General features: G+C 66.3%; 8 protein-coding genes across 8 annotated transcripts; 4 read left to right on the top strand and 4 right to left on the bottom strand.

Annotated features, from left to right (window-relative positions):
* Positions 1-129: 129 nt before the first annotated feature.
* EMIHUDRAFT_248469 (hypothetical protein) lies at positions 130-902 on the top strand (the record flags this gene model as incomplete). The annotated part of the gene is made up of 2 exons (XM_005762687.1): positions 130-438; positions 516-902. The coding sequence occupies 2 exons, from the start codon at positions 130-132 to the stop codon at positions 900-902; spliced, it is 696 nt and encodes a 231-aa protein (XP_005762744.1).
* Positions 903-1,275: 373 nt separating this feature from the next.
* On the top strand, positions 1,276-1,679 carry EMIHUDRAFT_47899 (hypothetical protein; the record flags this gene model as incomplete). Its single annotated transcript, XM_005762686.1, has 2 exons — positions 1,276-1,338; positions 1,413-1,679. Coding segments are annotated over 2 exons (330 nt in total), but the record flags the coding sequence as incomplete, so codon positions are not given.
* Positions 1,680-2,302: 623 nt separating this feature from the next.
* EMIHUDRAFT_248467 (hypothetical protein) lies at positions 2,303-4,400 on the bottom strand (the record flags this gene model as incomplete). The annotated part of the gene is made up of 5 exons (XM_005762685.1): positions 2,303-2,530; positions 2,654-2,788; positions 3,374-3,454; positions 3,516-3,806; positions 3,924-4,400. 5 exons carry the CDS (start codon positions 4,398-4,400, stop codon positions 2,303-2,305), a joined length of 1,212 nt encoding a protein of 403 aa, XP_005762742.1.
* Positions 4,401-7,136: 2,736 nt separating this feature from the next.
* EMIHUDRAFT_425331 (hypothetical protein) lies at positions 7,137-8,669 on the top strand. Its single transcript, XM_005762684.1, has 3 exons — positions 7,137-7,844; positions 7,915-8,047; positions 8,124-8,669. The coding sequence occupies exons 1-3, from the start codon at positions 7,153-7,155 to the stop codon at positions 8,403-8,405; spliced, it is 1,107 nt and encodes a 368-aa protein (XP_005762741.1). The 5' UTR covers positions 7,137-7,152; the 3' UTR covers positions 8,406-8,669.
* A 193-nt stretch (positions 8,670-8,862) lies between these two features.
* Positions 8,863-9,422, bottom strand: EMIHUDRAFT_45796 (hypothetical protein; the record flags this gene model as incomplete). The annotated part of the gene is made up of 2 exons (XM_005762683.1): positions 8,863-9,246; positions 9,291-9,422. Coding segments are annotated over 2 exons (516 nt in total), but the record flags the coding sequence as incomplete, so codon positions are not given.
* A 1,291-nt stretch (positions 9,423-10,713) lies between these two features.
* EMIHUDRAFT_470986 (hypothetical protein) lies at positions 10,714-12,016 on the bottom strand (the record flags this gene model as incomplete). The annotated part of the gene is made up of 3 exons (XM_005762682.1): positions 10,714-11,246; positions 11,373-11,501; positions 11,708-12,016. 3 exons carry the CDS (start codon positions 12,014-12,016, stop codon positions 10,905-10,907), a joined length of 780 nt encoding a protein of 259 aa, XP_005762739.1. The 3' UTR covers positions 10,714-10,904.
* A 1,497-nt stretch (positions 12,017-13,513) lies between these two features.
* Positions 13,514-15,240, bottom strand: ALG3-2 (alpha-1,3-mannosyltransferase ALG3; the record flags this gene model as incomplete). The annotated part of the gene is made up of 5 exons (XM_005762689.1): positions 13,514-13,956; positions 14,067-14,263; positions 14,368-14,529; positions 14,601-14,653; positions 14,790-15,240. The coding sequence occupies 5 exons, from the start codon at positions 15,238-15,240 to the stop codon at positions 13,605-13,607; spliced, it is 1,215 nt and encodes a 404-aa protein (XP_005762746.1). The 3' UTR covers positions 13,514-13,604.
* A 345-nt stretch (positions 15,241-15,585) lies between these two features.
* Positions 15,586-16,773, top strand: EMIHUDRAFT_248461 (hypothetical protein; the record flags this gene model as incomplete). Its single annotated transcript, XM_005762681.1, has 3 exons — positions 15,586-15,834; positions 15,993-16,051; positions 16,260-16,773. The coding sequence occupies 3 exons, from the start codon at positions 15,586-15,588 to the stop codon at positions 16,771-16,773; spliced, it is 822 nt and encodes a 273-aa protein (XP_005762738.1).
* Positions 16,774-17,202: the final 429 nt, after the last annotated feature.

Genomic DNA, 17,202 nt, shown 5'->3' with positions numbered 1-17,202 from the left:
GCAACACACAACGCACAACACACACACACCCACCCCGCACACCGCACACCACCACAACACACAACACACAACTCGTCTTTTCTCCTGTCATATACGGAACATACATTCTTTGGGGCGTGGGTGATCGACATGCTGGCCGCTCGCTCGGCGTCGCGGCTGCTGCCGCGGCGGGCTGTGGTCATTGGCGGGCGTCGCGCGGCCTCCTCGCTGTACTGGCCCGACCCGTGGGGGCGACCCGCGTCCGAGGTGGGCGCCGCACGCCTCATCGACCCGGGAGAGGTTGATTCGTGGCAGTTTGGCCGGCAGGGAGGCGACCGCTCGCGGCCAGACGTGTGGGTGCGTGTGCGGCAGGAGATGCCTGGCTACATGTGCCCTGCCTGCCGCACCACCTTCCGCAAGTGGACGCATCTTTTGGGGCACTGGCGGCTCACCAACCACGTGCAGGTATCCTCGGCGCCTCTGGGCTCTCGGTCTGGCGAGACTACCCATTGTGAGCCCCGGCGTCGCCTCCTCAGGTGCCGGCACAGGCGCTGCTCACGCGCCTCGACAAGTCTGGCAAGCCGATCGGCTGGCTGCGCCGGGCGATGGCGGAGCATAAGCTGCCGCCGTCGCGGCGCGAGACCGCGCGCCTGCTCCTGCTGCCGTACGGCGCGGCGCACCTGTGGCTCAGGCCGGCCGCCTTCCTGCTCCCGCCCGAGGAGGCCGCGCTGGAGCAGCTGCGCTTCGAGGAAGAGCTCAGCCGCGCGCCGCCCACCGCCTTGCGCCGCGCGCTGCTGACGCGCGAGCGCAAGGCGATGGCCAGGAGAAGCGGCGGCGCGCGCCGGCCAGGCTGCCGTGGCGGCGAAGCATCGGAGCGATTGGAGTGCGAACGCCTGGCTCACGACCCTGGTGTCATGTTGTAGCATTTTGCGGTTCTGTTTTGGTGCCCGTGCGCGCCGGTCTCGTGCGCGGCCTCTTTCCGCAGCGTTTCTCACTTCTGGGCGAAGTGACGGCTAGCCCGTGGGCGCGCAACAACAAGCGAAGCCGAACGGCTCTCCTCCTTCTGATATGTCTGACCCGGACCTTGCCAAGGCCGTGCGAGATCTGCAGGTCGGCGACGCTCATGAGCCTGAGCGCCTCGACTCGTCGGGTTTCGCGCACGGCAAGCCTGCGCCTGGCATGGAGTGCCTCTGCTCTATGGAGGTGTGCGAGCGTCGTCTTTGCGCCCACCCTTTCCGTGGTGTGTGCTGGCCACTGACCAGCCTCCGTGCCCAGGACATTACCGAGGAGGACGCAAACTACGTCGAGTTCCGCACGGCTCCGAGCGAGACGTGGCACCCATGCCACTTCTCGAGCGACGTGCGAGCTTTGCTGCACACATGCATCGCGTGCGTGCGCGCGCGGTGTCCACCCTGTGCTCGTCGGCCCGCTAGGTGGTCCGCTCACTGCTGCGCACCCAATTCCGAGACTATGTCGAGGCCGTTCGAAAGGCCGACTGCGCCGCCGACCTCAAGCGCCGCATCGGCAGTGGTCCGCCGATCTGGGTCGCAGACAAGCACGCGATGCCGCTTCCCGAGGGCGACACGCACGTCGAGAGGCTGTGGTTTGCGGGCGACGGGCATGAGTACTGTGCCAAGCTCGCGGGCGCGCTGGAAGGGGAAGCCCGCCAAAAGCTGTGGGACGAGCTCGCGGCGTTTCTGCCTCCGGAGGCGCGGCCCACCACCCATCCCTCTACACGTGCGTCCTTTACACCCCGCCGCCGACCGCAGGAGTCGGCGCCAGCGCCGGCGCAATCCTAAGCCGTCCTCTTCGACCACCCCTCTCTCCCTCTCTCTCTCTCTCTCTCTCTCTCTCTCTCTCTCTCTCTCTCTCTCCGCGATATGTCGAGAGAATGAATGTCAATCCCAGGTCAATCTTACCCGCGCAGCCGCGCTGTCACTTGGAGCCGTGACCCTGCCGCTCACGATGAAAATTGTGTATGACTCTGTGTACTCCTGTGAGAGGGGTCTCCAAAGAGACTCTCTCCACGCCCATGGGACGTCGAGCGAGACAAACACAAAGTACCACGTCGGTCGATAGAGCACATAGAGGTGTACGGTGGTAACACGTTAGTGTAGGGTGTAGCACAAGCCACACAACCACCGGGACAAGCAGAGTCGCCAGTCGCCACGCGACGGTCCCCACGCGCAAAGTCGCGCGCTCAACTTTCTGGACAGGTCGGGACTTGGGTGCGTACATCGTAGTCTCGCCGAGGGTCAGCGAGAGCCGAGAGACAGAGAGAGAGCCCAGCTTCCGGCTTCCGCGCGCGAAAACGAAAAGAGTGTCAGTCGTCGTAAAACAGCTGCTCGTATCCATAGTTGCGGTGGCGGTCGCGGTAACCCTTTCGACAGAAGGTGAATTGGAGGATCGGGCGCTCGCCCTGCTGGTTTGGCGAGCCGCAGTGCACGGTGCGGTAGTCGTACAGGAGGGCATCGCCGGCGGCCAGCGGCGCGCCCGAGACCACCGCGCGCAGCCGCGTGCTCGCCGCGGCGCCCAAGTTGAGGCAGGCGGGCTGTCGGTGGGAGCCGGGCCAGAAGGCGGTGCATCCCAGCCCGTGCGCCACCGCCCTCCCGGCTATGCCCTCGCCGCCGCCGCCCTCGCCGCCGCCGACATGCCTCGGCGCGGAGAGCGGCACGAGCGGCACGAAAGCGCACAGGGCGTATGCGAGCGGCACCGCCTCGCCGTCGGCGCCGTACGTGTAGCGCGAGTGGCCTCCGTCCGAGTGCCAGTGGCCGGCGGGGCTGCCGCGCCGCGAGACGATGAGCGAGACCTGAGACGACCCGAGATCGCCTGAGACGACCCGAGAGGACCCGAGAGGGCTCGAGAGGACCCGAGAGGGCCCGAGGGGGCTCGAGAGGACCCGAGAGGGCTCGAGGGGGCTCGAGAGGGCTCGAGAGGACCCGAGAGGGCCCGAGGGGGCTCGAGAGGGCTCGAGGGGGCTCGAGAGGGCTCGAGGGAGCTCGAGAGGGCTCGAGGGGGCTCGAGAGGGCTCGAGGGGGCTCGAGAGGGCTCGAGGGGGCTCGAGAGGGCTCGAGGGGGCTCGAGAGGGCTCGAGGGGGCTCGAGAGGGCTCGAGGGGGCTCGAGAGGGCTCGAGGGGGCTCGAGAGGGCTCGAGGGGGCTCGAGAGGGCTCGAGGGGGCTCGAGGGGGCTCGAGAGGGCTCGAGGGGGCTCGAGAGGGCTCGAGGGGGCTCGAGAGGGCTCGAGGGGGCTCGAGAGGGCTCGAGGGGGCTCGAGAGGGCTCGAGGGGGCTCGAGAGGGCTCGAGGGGGCTCGAGAGGGCTCGAGAGGGCTCGAGAGGGCTCGAGGGGGCTCGAGGGGGCTCGAGAGGGCTCGAGGGGGCTCGAGGGGGCGAGACCTGCCACTCGAAGTCGTCGCCGAGGGCCGCTTCGACCGCACCCCTCCACCGTGCCCCTTTGGCCACCCGCCGGAGCAGAGCCTACGGGAAGGGTCCGAGAGAAGGTTCGCGGAAGGTTCAGAGGGAGGGGGGGTCTAGCCACCCGCCCGGACAGCGCCTCGTCCGACGGCTCCGCGCCCGCCGCCTGCCCGGCGAAGTTGAGCTCCGGCACGTCGCAGGCGTCCGAGGGCGGCGCGTGCAGCAGCATGTCCCACCTGCCCTTCCCGCGCGAGCACACCTCCGCGTACGAGTAGTCGCCACCCTCGAGCCCCTGCTCGTGCCCCTCCCGCACCATCCTCGCCTCGAGCGCCTCCACCCTCCGCCGAGACAGCTCTCGCAGCGCGGCCACGTCGGCCGGAGAGACCGCCGAGGGGAGCACCACGAGGCCGGCACGCTCGAGCGTCGACAGCTCCGCGGCCGGCCCGCCGCCGCCCGCCGCCACCGTGAGGTCTGCAAGGCCGCGCGGCAGGCGAAGCATCGGCAGCCTCGGGCAGCGCGACACGAGGAGGACCTCGATGCTCTGCACGCGGCCCGCCGCACCGCCCTCCGCTGCCAGAGCGATCGCCGCCCGCAGCCGCTCAAGGAGCGCCGCCGCGAGAGCCGCGGGGGGCTCAGCCTCAGGGCTCGCCAGCCGACAGCTCACGTCGAGCGCCGCCCCCTCCCGCGCCTCCGCCGCGCCTCCGCCGTGAGTCGGCAGCCACACCCACGGAGGCAGTGCCTGCTTGGACTCGGAGTCCAAATAGGCGTCGGGGGTGTCGAAGCCGCAGCCGCAGTCGGCCAGGTCGGTCCACTTTGCGTCCAGCCAGGTGAGGGCCCGCTCGTCCCAGCCAATCCCGCGCACGGCCGCCTCGACGCTCGCGGCTTCAGCACTCATCCCAGCCAATCCCGCACCCGTGCTGAGGCGAAGGTAGGCCGAAGCGCTGCCGGCGTCGAGCCGGCGCACAGCGCCAGTAACGCCGCGAACCGGGAGCAGCGCCGGGCCGTCCATCCCTCAGTCAGAGCAAAAGGCGCGCGGCGGCCTGTCCACCTGTCGGCCTGTCCACCTGTCGGACAGAGCAAAAGGCGCGCGGCGTGGACAGGCTTATCCAGCCCGAAGCGAATACGCGGGCGATTGGGTACTCGAGTAGTGAGGATTGGTGTGACGCGATCCACGCAGGCGTGTTTTCTGGCGGCCGACCGTCAGTGCACGGAGTTGCCCCTTCTCCGACTGCCCCGGCTAGTTAGTTCCCGAGGTCGCGCGGAGCTGACCCCTGCGTCCCCCGAGACCTAGGTCCTAGCGCGGGTGGGTTAGAGGGGGCTCGCTCGCTGCAGGGAAGGGCTGTGTAAGAAGCCGATCCCCGTAGTCCGCCCCGCTCCTCCCCATCGGGCCGCAGAAGCGGCCGCGCCTCGCAGATTCGTTTTCGCGCCTGGGTCAGGCGCGCGGGGCATCCCCCGGGTCGCTCGACCAGCGATCCGAAGAGTGGCCGCTATGCGAAGGAAAGAGTGGGGCCCTCGGGGTACGCCTCGTCCGGCCCCCTCCGAGGGGGGAAGGGAATTGCGGGGTCCCCACGGGCGCCTCAGTTCGGCCCTCCCGAGGGGGGGAGGGGAGCAAGGGGGTGGGGGGATTGGGGTGGTGGGGAGGGGTCTCGGTTTCATGTGGCTAATACTTGCCTATCGGGGAGGGGCATCAGGAAAGGCGAGGCTGGCTCAGCCCTACGTCTTCCCCTCTCCTCCCTCGAGGCAGCGAGTAGGCAGCGAGAGGAGGTCTCGAGCGCCTATATGAAGGTATGTGAGATGGTGATGGGAATGGGTGGTCGGGCGGGCGGGCGGGCGGGCGGGCGGGCGGGCGGGCAAGCGGGGAGCGGCGGGCGGGCGGGGCGGAGCGGGCGGGCGGGGTGATCGGGGGAATCGTGTCCACAATCAGCAGCAGCGGAGCAGCAGCAGCAGCAGCTGCTGCTGCAGCAGCAAGCAGCAGCCTGCCGCAGATTGCTGCCGTTGTCAGCGCCGCGATCCGCCGCCGCGCCGCCGCGCCGCCGCCGCCTGCGCCGCCTGCGCCGCCTGCGCTCGCCGCCGCCTCGCAGACAACTCCTCTCGCGTCGAGGAGCCGCGCAGCGGGCCGCGAGGTGGATGTCAAAGAGCCTCAAAGTGGCGAGGTCATGAAATCATCAAAATTTGAGGTTGCTCGACAGACGGCCCGGAAACGGTCCCGCGTTGTTGCCCCGGTGCTGGCGCGCATCACACCTCTGAACTCTCTTTTACGTACATAAATAGGCTGCCAGCGCCCGCCGCACCCGTCTCGGCTGGCGTCCCAACAGCAGGCGACTCGTCTGGCATGGCCCCGTTCGCGGCTAAACGCGCCCGTCTCCCGCGCGAGCGAAGCGGTTTCGCACTCGTCTCCTCTCTTGACTCTTTGCACTTTGGTCCTGGGGCCGCGGTCAAAACCGGACCTACCCGTCCGGCCGTGCCCCGCGGGGGCGCGGTCGGCACCAGAAGGGGGTTGATACGTTCTCTAGAGACGACGTAGTCGTGGACGGCCAGGAGGGTGCCGGCATAGGCGAGCGTGCCGGCGCCCGCCTCGACGTTGTTGCGCTTGAGCCACTTTGCGGCTTCTTCAGAAGCGGCTTTTGCGATGACTGCGACATCTTTGGCGGGGACCTCTCCGAGGCTCCCCGCCAGCGAGTCGCCGGCCATATCTGGGATAGCGTGAAGGGACTCCCCCAAAGTGCTGGTCGTGACCAGTTGACGCTGCCACGTCCGGCCGTGCCCCGCGGGGGCGCGGTCGGCACCAGAAGGGGGTTGATACGTTCTCTAGAGACGACGTAGTCGTGGACGGCCGCAATCACAGTGGACGGACACGACAAGACGAGTGTGAAAGCACGGAGGCAACAAAACACACTAGGGTTCGGGAGAAGGCTAGGGTTAGGGAGAGAGTGCCTGACGGGCTTCGGCCCGACGCTACCTACCTATTGCACAGGGTTTAACGGGTGGGAACACCAGGGTTTAAAGGGTATCTCGGTAGGAGCCGGAACCCAGCAGGGTTTGGACTCTTGCGGAAGATGGGTTGGCCTATACGAGGTTTTCCGGCAAACAAAAAGGAAAACAGAGGTCCCCAGCACTTTGCGTTTCCGGAAATTTCCAGGGAAGAGGGTGTTTGGTGCTCCATTCTGGAAACTCGCGCGAGTTTCCCTGAGTCTGAGAGCTGGTCTGGGGCAAAATCTGAGGCAAAATTGAGGAATCGACAAAATACCCAGGCGGTCGCAGGGTAATTTCCAGGTCTACACGGGTTCTCCGCAAAATTCCCGGCATTTTGACGATTTGGCCTAAATAAAATTTGGCTGATTTTGGGCCCAAAACCACAGCCTCAAGAAGACGAGAGAGATTTCTTGTTGGTTTTCTAAAATCTCAGCCTCAGACTGTGCTCAGACTCGGCTCAGAGCCCAAAATTTGACGATTTCCACGGAGTTTTCCCGGGAAAATAGAGAGGAAAAGCGGTGCTGTAGAGAAAAAAAAGGAAAGGAAAACAGACGGGGTGCGAGAGGAAAACCTCGTATTGCAATACAGCCTAAAAGATGGGAGGTGAGGAAGAATCCGCGTGGGCGCTGGCGAGGTACTTCCAGCCTGCTGTGGGAACAGCTGACGCAGTCTCGCCGAGGCTCGCCCCAGCATCTCGGGTTCCCTCGCCCCCCCGGGCAAGGGGGGACCCGCGAGGCGTGGGAGTGCCTCGCCAGCTGGGAGTGAGCGCTCGGCAGCCAGCGACAGTCATGTGTACGTCGGCCGCCAAACGACCGGCCGACGTCATCAGCTTGAACAGCGACGACGAGCCAGGGCCGCCGACCAGCCGGCGGCAGCCGCCGGTACCGACGTACAGCCGGGCCCCTGGCCGGCCGGCGTGCCCGTTTGGCATCAACTGCTACCGCCGCAACCCCGCCCACTTTGAGTCGGAGGACCACCCGGCAGAGCACCCGCTCCTCGCGGCCGCAAACAGCCAGCAGAGCCAGCAGCGTCCTGCTGCCGTGCCCGCTCCTGCCGCCGCCGCTTCGGCTCCGGCACCGGCTGCGAGTGAAGAGTCCAACGCAGGAGACGGGGCGAGGGCGGAGCCGGCGTCCGCGGCGTCGAGCGGGTCTGGCGGTCCCTCCGCCGACATCACCATCCCGTCGCGGTACGCCAATCCGGCCGTCTTCCTGCGCGTCCCAAAGAAGGACAGGCCGGTGGAGCCGGTGCGGATCCCTCTCCTCCGCCCGTTTGTCGGAGACAACAGCTTGCTCATCGGCCACTTCAACGGCGCCACCACTTCGTCAGCGCCCGTCTGCAAGCTGGCGGGGTTCGACTTTGACGACACGCTCTCCGAGCGAAAGGCGGCAGGAGGCAAGGACAAGTGGAGGAGCAGCTTTTGGAACCACCGCTTCGGCTCGTCGCCCGCGATGCTGCGCGCGCTGCACGCGCGCGGCTACCGGCGCCTCGTGCTGGCCGGCGAGCGCGTCTCGACGGAGCCTTCGCTGATCCTTCTCGGGCGCGTCCGATAGGCTCCTCGTGCTGACAAACGAGAGCGTCGCGCACCTCAAGAACGCCGACCCGCTGCGGGCGCAGATAACGCCGAAGCTTGAGCGGCTGGCGGGCTGGGCGGCGGACGTGGGCGTGCCCGTGCTCGTGCTCGTGGCGCGGCTTCTGCCCGAGGCAGCCACCGCCAGGCCGGTGGAGGAGACATCAAGACCTGTCGGCTGGCGCCGAGTAGGCGACAGACAAGAGGACTGGCACTTCGAGCCGCGGCCACACGCTGCACAAGCAGCCCGTGACCGCCGCCGGCAACGCGGGCATGTGGCACGTGGCGGAGGAGCTGCTGGGCGCGAGGGCGGCCCCAGAGAGCTTCTTCGTGGGCGACGCCGCCGGCCGCGAGACTGACCACGGAGACGACGACAGGCGGCTCGCCGCGGCGGCGGGCGTCACTTTCTACACCGAGGACGCCTTCTTCGGACGCGACCCCCTCTCGCTTCTCGCGGACGCGGCGAATGGCTGACACGTCCTCTCGAGGCGCGGCGATGGACGCTGGGGGGCGGCGGTGGGTCCAGACACAGGCATGCGGGGGACCATGAGCATGTCCTCGGCCCAGTGATTTCGCACACGTGCCTGTGTGCATGTGCATGTAACGCACCGTGATCCGTGTCTCCCCGCGGTCCTTCGGTTGTGCTTGTGGCGGCTGTGGCGGCTGGCGCCGTTGGCGCAGGGCTCGTCGCGTTTGTTTTTTGGATATGGATATAATGCTACCTATGTACTTATGTGCGAGCCGCGTGAACACACGTTCGACGTTGTTTCTTCCCCTTTCCACAGGAACTGGTCCTCGCGAACGACTCTCTCTCCTGGGGTCCTCTGGACCGGACTCTGCGTGGGGCGGGGGGGCGGGCGGCTGGCGCGTGGCCCGCAGGCCGCAGCGCGAGACTCACTTTCCCAGATCCCACACACCACACACCTCGTCAGCCGTAGCAGCGGATCGTCTCCTCGGCGCGCTTCTTCGCGCTCTGCCCGCCCTTTTGCAAATACTGCTGGTGATAATCCTCGGCCGCCCAGAAGCGCTCCGCCGGCTGCACCTCCGTTTGCACCGCGCCGAGCGTCTCGTGCTCGCCCACGGCCGTGAGCACCTCGCGCGCGACCGCCTCCTGCTCCTCGCCGTGCGGATAGATGCCGTGCCGGTACTGCGTGCCGCGGTCGTTGCCCACTTGGTTGAGCAGGTAGAGGCTGTCGCCGAGCCGCTCGACGAGCAGCTCGCACAGGCGGCGGTACGTCACCTCGTCCGGGTCGAAGACGACCTGCACCGCCTCGGTGTGCCCCGTGCTGCCGCTGCACACCTCCTCGTAGGTCGGCTCGGACGAGGAGCCCTGCGGGAGAAGGTTCGGGCAAGGGTCACTCGTGCCCCACGGTACCGCCGAGATAGCAGGGTGAGGCGTGCCTGCGTGTAGCCGACAGCAGTGCTGAGCACGCCAGGCTCGCGCTGGTAGGCGAGCTCGAGGCCCCAGAAGCAGCCGCCGGCGAAGGTGGCGGTGGCGAAGGCGGAGGCAGGCTGCGCCGCGACGAGCGACGCGTCGAGCAGCAGCCGGCATCCAGCGAGAGGGTGGTTTGTGTCCAGTGTCACAGTCTCGTCATCCATCGCGGTCACCGTCGCCTGCACCGGTCCCTTGGGCGTTGTGAGCTGCACCGCCATCCCAGTCGTCAGCCCCGGCGGCGCCACGTCCACTGGCGCCGTCACCTTGCCCGCCTCGTTGTAATCACCGAAGCCCGCATCGATCGACACGCCGGATACGGAGCCTCCAACGTCGAGCCCCTCGACGGCATCGTGGAGGCCGTCGATGTAACCACCGCCACCCAGCACGAAGCGCGCCGCGCCGATGTCGAAGGGCAGCGACCCAAGCATGGCGTCGCCAAACTGGACAGATCGCGAAGCTGGGTCAGGTTTGAGAGAGTACTCGACGCTCACCACGTCGCCTCTCGCCGCCGTAGCCATCAGCGGCGCCGCCAGGCGCCCGCCCCGGCGGTGAGCGACGCGTAGGCGCGGCGCGACAGAGAGGCGCCGTGCGCGTGGCAGTGGTCCGACTCGGTCGACAGCCAGGCCGCGCAGCGCGAAGCAGGACGAGAAGGCAAAGGCGAGCATGCACAGCAGGCGATCCGAGCTAGCTGGGTGTCGCGCGAGCAGGCACTTCAGGGGGGAAAGAAACACACGCAGGAGCTACATGCACACCAAGCTGCAGAAACGAGCTTTTAGTGCTTATGAGCATAAGCACTGGATTCTCATGCGCGCGGAGCGCGCCGGTGCTCTACCCGGACACGCGCGGAGCGCGCTAGCTGGACACCGCACGCGCGGAGCGCGCTAGCTAGACACACACGCGCGGAGCGCGCTGGCTAGATACAGAGACACGCGCGGAGCGCGCCGCTGCAGAACACGCGCGGAGCGCGCCGCTGCATGGGTAGGCGCGGAGCGCCGCCACTCGAGATTGGGCCTGTGGGTGGGCCGATTGGTTCCCAGCGTGTGAGTCAAACTCTTAATAGAAATCGCATCTAGCAACCCCACAACCCTCAAAATTTTCTTCGGGGCGCGCTCCGCGCGCGGCGCTCCGCGCCTACTCCTTGAGCGTCATAGGCACTGGTTCGCACATGTTCTGCAGCTTGGCATGCACATGCACATGCACATGCACATGTGCATGTGCATGCACATCCACATATGCATGCGCATGCACTCAAATGTGCATGCGCATTTGTGCATGCGCATGCACATGTGGACAAATAAATAAAAACGACACAAATCCTCTTCTTCTCTCTTTCTTTTTCCAGCTTTTACCGATGAAAGAAATAAAACAAAATGAAAAGTGCGCGGCTCCGCGGCTCAGGCCTCGGGCCCGAGCGTGTGTGTGTGTGTGTGTGTGTGCCCGTGTGTTCGAGGGGGAGAGAGCAGCGCGGTCCGCGGTGGAGCCGGTCGGGCGTGTCACAGCAAGAGGGACTCCGCCGGTCGGGCGTGTCACAGCAAGAATCAGCTCGGGGGCGCAGCCGCGATCTCCATGGCCTCCATGGCGGGCGTGGCGGTCGCCAGTGCGGCCGGCTGGCCGGCGCTCACCGCGGCGACGGCCACCGCGGCGGCGGTGGCCAGTTGCTGCTGCTGCTGCTGCTGCTGCTGCTGCGCGGGGCTGGCGGGCCCATGTCGCGTCTTCATGTGTCGCGTGAGCTCGCCGCGGTAGGCGGTGGCGTAGCCGCACTGGTCGCACTTGAAGGGCTTCTCGCCCGTGTGGATCCGCTTGTGCGAGTTGAGGTGGGCGGGCTGCTTGAAGGCGGCGTCGCACACGTCGCACTTGTACGGCTTGACGCCCGAGTGTACCTGCGGCAGGGGAGGTGCGGCAGGGGACGTGCGGCAGCAGAGGGCATCGGGTCGCGGCGCGATGGCCCGCGCGTGGAGCTTCGGAGTGGTCGGAGTAGGCTCTGTGTGTCGGAGGGAGGGACGCACCCGCTTGTGACGGGTGAGGTTGCTGGCGTCTGCGGTCGCATAGCTGCACACGTCGCACTTGTACGGCTCGCCCTGGTGGCGTCGCTTGTGCACCGCGAGGTAGCTCGGGTCCGCGCACGCAAACGAGCACTGGGCGCGAGGGCGGCGGCGGTGCGGCGGTGAGGGCGGTGGCGGCGGCAGCAGTCGCGAGTGAGGCCGTGGCGAGGGGGGGCGAGAGGCAGCAGGGCCGCAGAGAGAGGCGACACGGAAGGCAGAGGTGGCAGGGGGGCGGGCGTTTCGCGGTGAGCCCACGCCTGGTCGCACTTGAAGGGCTTCTCGCCCGTGTGCGTCCGCACGTGGCGCGCGAGCTCCGACGGCCACGCAAACGTCGAGTTGCAGTGCTGGCACTTGTGTCTCTTGTCGGCGTCGGTGCGCACCCGTTTGGGTGCGCGCGCCTTGCCCTCGGCCGCGACGAGCGCGGCTGGACTGGCTGGAGGCTCAGAGACCGACACGAGCGCCTGCGCCGCGGCGTCCCGCCCCTGGTCGGACGGGACGCTGAACGTCGCGAGAGCAGGCGCAACCGACCCGGTCGGCGGGGAGAGCGGGAGGATGGCGGCTAGATCAGACGAGGACGCCTGAGCAAAGTCCTCCACCCTGATCGACATATCAAAAAGAATTTAAACAAAGCAACTCTCTCTCACAGCAGACAGGCTCGACACAGGTGCGAACTGGCGCGTGCTAGATCAAAAAGAAAGAAAGAAAACAGACATACCAAGGGAGGGATGGGAGGACGGCACGCCGCCACCACACAGGGATTTTAAGGAGAGGAGTGTGATGCGCTAGCCGTCGCCCACCCTAGGGAGTCTGCCTCTTCCTATCTCTTTTCGCAGTCTCTCGCCGATTCTCGCTGCAACCTTCATGCCACCTCGCGGCCGTCCCACTCTCGTCGTTCTCTCCCTTGTCACTTCCTCCTCTGTCGCGTCATTCTCTTCTGCCTCGTCCTGCGCCGCCGCCGCCTGCCGTTCCCTTGTTCTCTCGGCTTCTTTCGCCTTTCGGCGCAGCTCCGCCCTCCTTGCTGCATATCCTGGCCCCTCGAGTCTATCGAGCTCCCCTCGCGCAAGGACCACATTTCTGACTCCCACTCCGATCATTTGCCTCCAGGTCATGTTGTTGCTCAGGTCCACGGGCACCCCTCGAAAAATAAAATCGGCCTACAAAATAAATCAAGGCGGCACAAGAGGACCAAGAGGACGCATCGATCCCTTTGGGCCCCTTCATCGATCCCTTCGTCGGATCCCCTCGAATGCAAGTCGCCGCGATCTTGTCCAAGAACGTGGGCTTCGGCATCTACGCGCTTGCCCTAGGTAGTCTAAGGTGCTCAAGCTCAGGACTGGAGCATTCTTTCCGTGTGCTTCTGGGGTGAGCTTCTTCTTGACGCCGTCTTCCGGGAAATCCAAGAGTAGCTAGATGCTGCCCTGACCAAGCCTACGTTACGCCGAAACCAACACAACACGACCAAGCACCTCGAACAACGAAACGGCTCGCCTTGAGTTGAGTCAGACTGCTTAGGGGACACCCCTAGGGTTCTGAGGGCCGGATTTTTTCAAGACCTTTTAAGAAGTGAGGAGGTTTGGGGGCGTAAATTGCCATTTAAGAGATGCAGGCACGGGGCCCCCCTCTTTTCGAAGACCGTTTAAGAAAATCGGCCTCGCCGGCACGCGTCGCTGGGTTCCGCGCCGTTTTCTCCAATACTGCCGTTATTAGGCACAAACCCGCCTCTGAAGACACATCTGTAAGTCTGGTGCACTGTCAGGAGCCATACTCGCATAGAGGACGCGTGCTAGCTGACTGTAGCCAGCTTCCCGGCCTCCGGCGTCTACCGGGAGCCTCCCGGACCATCGACCTCGGCGCGGGACGTCTCCCGGTCCCGCACCGTTTGAGCGTTTAAGACCGTTTGAGGAATCGGCGGCCCAGCTCTTAAAACCGGCCTAGGCCGGTTTAAAGCCGTTTAAGCCGCAGGCGCCCCAGGGCCCACCCTTTTAAGCCTAGGGGGCCCCTAAGTCAGACTGGGTCTGACTCGTCTCTAAGTCTAACGCGCTCTCTCGAAGCGAACTCGATTCTCACAACTCGATTCTTCGTCGATGGACTCTTTTACGCTAGTTAAGAGTCAACTTTCACATGGCGACAGTTTCTAGTTCTATCGCGCGCGCCGTAGTGGGAAACTCACGCACGGCGCAATGGGAAGCCACGCGGCTAGGTTGTTTTTGCCTTTGCCTTTGCGTCGCCGCCGGGCTCCCGCGCCAGCCACAGCCCGAGCAGCAGGGCGACGTGGCAGAGCTGCAGCAGCGTCGAGGAGGAGGCGGTGGGCGGGTAGACGTTGTAGGCGCCCTCAATGCCGATCCACAGCGCGAGCCTCAGCGCCGGCGGGAACGGCGTCATCCAAAGCAGCACCGGCAGCGAGTGGAAGTAGTAGAGGTAGAACTGGTAGTGCAAGCTGCGCGCCGCCGCGATGCCGATGAAGTTGCACGACAGCGCGACCTGCAGCGCGTGGCGCGCCGCGTCGTCGCGCGGCGGAAGCGGCCCGCGCACGGCCCCGCCGAGCAGGCTGAGGCAAGGGGTGGAGGTGAGACCTCTCCGCACGGAGGGGGGCAAGGGGGAAGGGTGCGTGCGTGCGTGCGTGCGCGCCTCAGCAGCCCGCCGTCGTGCCGCGTCCACCGCCAATGCGCAAACGCGAGCAGGAGGCAGAGGTGCGCGGCGAGCAGCCCGCGCGCGAGGGCGGCGGAGCCAAAAGCGGCGGGCGACAGCATCGCCCAGTTGACCGACCAGCGGTGCTCGAAGGCGCGCGAGAGCTCGAAGGCGCGGCCGAGGTATCCGGCCGCGTTGGCGCGCAGGAATGGCCAGGCTGTGGCGACCTGCCGGCCGAGGGCGGGCACCTCTTCGCGGCTGGAGGCGTGAAGAGACGCCGCGGGCGGCCGAGGCGCGCCTGCAGGCCGAGGGCGGGCATGGCGCGGAGGACGGCTCCGGCCCAGCCGCACTCGCGGAGGGTGAGCAGCGCGAGCGCGGGTGCGAAGAGGAGCGCGTTCATCTTGACCGAGAGTGCGGCCGAGAAGAGGAGTGCGCCTGCGGCGTAGGACCGGCGCGCGTACGCCGCGAGAAAGGCAAAGAGCAGCAGCATCGCCTGCGGCTCGGATCCGGCGGGGTGGAGCAGCAAAGGCTCGTGGAGACGAGGGCGGAGACGGGCGGCGTCACCGGTCCGTCGTTGAAGAGGCGGAGCAGGTAGAGCGAGTGGACTCTGTACGAGCCTGCCGTCGCGAGTATAGACGCGTCAGGGTGGGAAACAAAGGCACCGTAGTGTGCAGAGCATTGCTCCGAGCTCCCAGGGCTGGTTGCTGGACCACAGCGACGTGTGTTTGTGTTCCGCATCTAGGGTCATCGAGCCGCACGCAAGCGCCCACGCCCACGGAGGCACGCCGCAGGCTCGGTACACGCGGAGCACGAGCGCGAGCGTCGCCACACTCACGCCCAGTCCGATGTACTGCGCTGTCCGCACGTCCCCACCACCCGACACGCACCGGGCCGACTCGGAGACCTCTGTGGGCGGCAGGCGGCAGCAATCCGGGTCGGCGCCCGTCAGGCGGTGCAGGCCGAGGTAGAGCCACACGAAGCCCGCCGGGTACACGAGCGGCCCAGTGTTCGCGCCGATCGCGGTGTAATCACGCTCGCCGTCGGCAACCGCCTGCACCTCCTGCATGTAGGCCTTCCAATCGATCTCGGTGTAGCGTGCGCGGTGAATGATGAGCAGGCCGAGGCCGGTCTCGCCGGCCAGCAGCAGGCAGCCGAATAAGGCGGCGGAGCGCGACGACGCGGACGAGCTGAGAAATCGCGACATGTCACAGCGGGCTCGCGACCGCGATTTCGCCGGAAGAAGTCCCCTTACTCGAGTATCAAAAATCCTCTCTCTCTCGAGAAAAGGGAGGGGGTTGTGTTCTCTAGGCCCCTAAGGGCCAAGGGCCCTACGCGCGGCGTGAGAGCTCGGAAGCGAGCTTTGCACGGCGATCGAGGATGGCGCGGAAAATGGGAAATTTCATCACATTCACGCATTATCGGGGACGCACGAGTTCGCTGCCGTGGCCCGAAACAGCCACGTTCAGTGTCGCTGCATCACACCTCCCAGCAACTCTCGGGGTGGGTTCGCTTGCGCACGAGCTTGACCGGAGCAATAGAATCGGGCAAGATGCCGGTCCTCGCCGACCAAGTGTACGCGCTCGGCGAGTCACTCTACGAGCTCATATATTCAGAGGCGCAGTGCGACGATCCCGCCAAGGTCACTGGCATGCTGCTGCAGCTCGACGCGGACGCGGTGCGCTCTCTCATCGCCTCTCCCGAGCGCCGCTCCACGATGGTTGCCGAGGCGGTAGCAGTGCTCAAGGCAGCAACAGCTTCGCACGACAACCCATCCTCGGACTGCTATCGCAGCAGCCATGTGCCGATCCCGCACTCGAGCAGCCAGAGCAGCAGCCGAAGCCACGGAGAGCGCGCGCACGAGAACATTTGCCGCGGAGCCAAAGGCGGCAGCCGCAGCCGCAGCCGCAGCCGCAGCCGCAGCCGCAGCGCAAGCCCGCTCACGCGCGATGGGGCCAGGGATCCTCCAAGCCCAAGCGCGAGCAGCGCAGCGGCTCCGACGAAGCGACTCCACGTCGGTGGCCTCACCTCAGCTGCGTTGACCGAGCATGAGCGGCTACACCCTCAGCCCACGAGGGCGCCGGCGAGGGCGCGTTCGCGGCCGGCGCAGGGTTGTATCAGTCGTGCGGCAGCTTGTGTCTCAATCTCTCCGCTCCGCTCTGAGCCCGAGCAGCCTTCTTCGCCCCTGGAGCCCTCCCACCAGGCCCCGCCTCCTCCCCGGGAGAGGCCCGAGGGCCTCACCGTGTCACCTGCCCCCGCACATGGGGGCGCCTCCACCTCTGCTCCGGGGGTGATTCAGCTCGAGGCGGCCCCGGCTGAAGGCGGAGAGACGGTGTCTGACACCGCGGTGGCCGCTCGTGCGGCGAGGTGTGGCTCGCAAGCCCCTGCAAACGGCTCCTCGACCGGCGCGCTTGCGAGCGGCCCCCTTCCCTTGCGCGAGGCGTTGCGGCGTGCGCAGGGCCTGGAGCGAGAGGTGAGGCGCGAGGTGGAGAGGTACGCCCTTGGCGAGGATAACCTCAAGAGGCTCGTGGAGGAGCGGGGAGGCACCTTTCGCGCCGCAGTGGCGCGCGCAGTCGTTGACAAGATCGCAGAGTTCATCCTGGTGGCCAAGAGGAGGCGTCGCGACAAGAGCTACGCGCTGCGCGCGACGGCGGAGGTCTCGGCCAAGGAGGCGTGCGCCAACCTGGAGACGCTGCGCAAGAACTTGCGCAAGCAGGCCGAGGGGAGGCGCTGGAAGTAGTAGGGTACTGGAACACCGGAGCCACACGACACGCTCAAACGTCCTCTCCAGCGGCACGGACCCACGGCCTTGGCAGACGGTAGTAGAACTTGTGTAGAATAGCCACACAGAGAGAGAGAGAGAGAGAGAGCACAGATAGGCGCGCGGGTAAGTCTCTCATTATACAAGACAAAGTGTATATCGAATGCCAGGACGAAAAACTTAAAGACACATATATGGATGTGGGGAGTGGGGTACGGCTACGGGTGTGGTCTGTGGAGTCCGCTCTCCCCGGCGCTGTGTGCGCGAGGCCGCCGAGGGCCGATCGAGGCCTTGCAACAAAAAGCTCACGCATACGTGCGGGAGGGGGGGGGGGGGGGTATCGTACCAGCAACGTTTATTTTATTCATAGATTAGGCCGCCTCTGGACTACACTGATTCTACAGACTA

Source organism: Emiliania huxleyi (genome assembly GCF_000372725.1).
Source record: "Emiliania huxleyi CCMP1516 unplaced genomic scaffold EMIHUscaffold_669, whole genome shotgun sequence".
NCBI lineage: Eukaryota > Haptophyta > Isochrysidales > Noelaerhabdaceae > Emiliania > Emiliania huxleyi.
Note: the sequence above shows the minus strand (reverse complement) of the source record. Positions and strands in the feature narration are given on the sequence as shown.

What these genes read in the sequence shown, in the direction of transcription:
- EMIHUDRAFT_425331 (XM_005762684.1), top strand. Translation starts at nt 7,153, where the DNA reads ATGTGTACGTCGGCCGCCAAACGACCGGCCGACGTCATCAGCTTGAAC. An exon ending in CTGCACGCGCGCGGCTACCG is followed by an intron (nt 7,845 to 7,914) that starts GCGCCTCGTGCT and finishes CGCGTCCGATAG; the next exon opens with GCTCCTCGTGCTGACAAACG. An exon ending in TGCCCGTGCTCGTGCTCGTG is followed by an intron (nt 8,048 to 8,123) that starts GCGCGGCTTCTG and finishes GGCGCCGAGTAG; the next exon opens with GCGACAGACAAGAGGACTGG.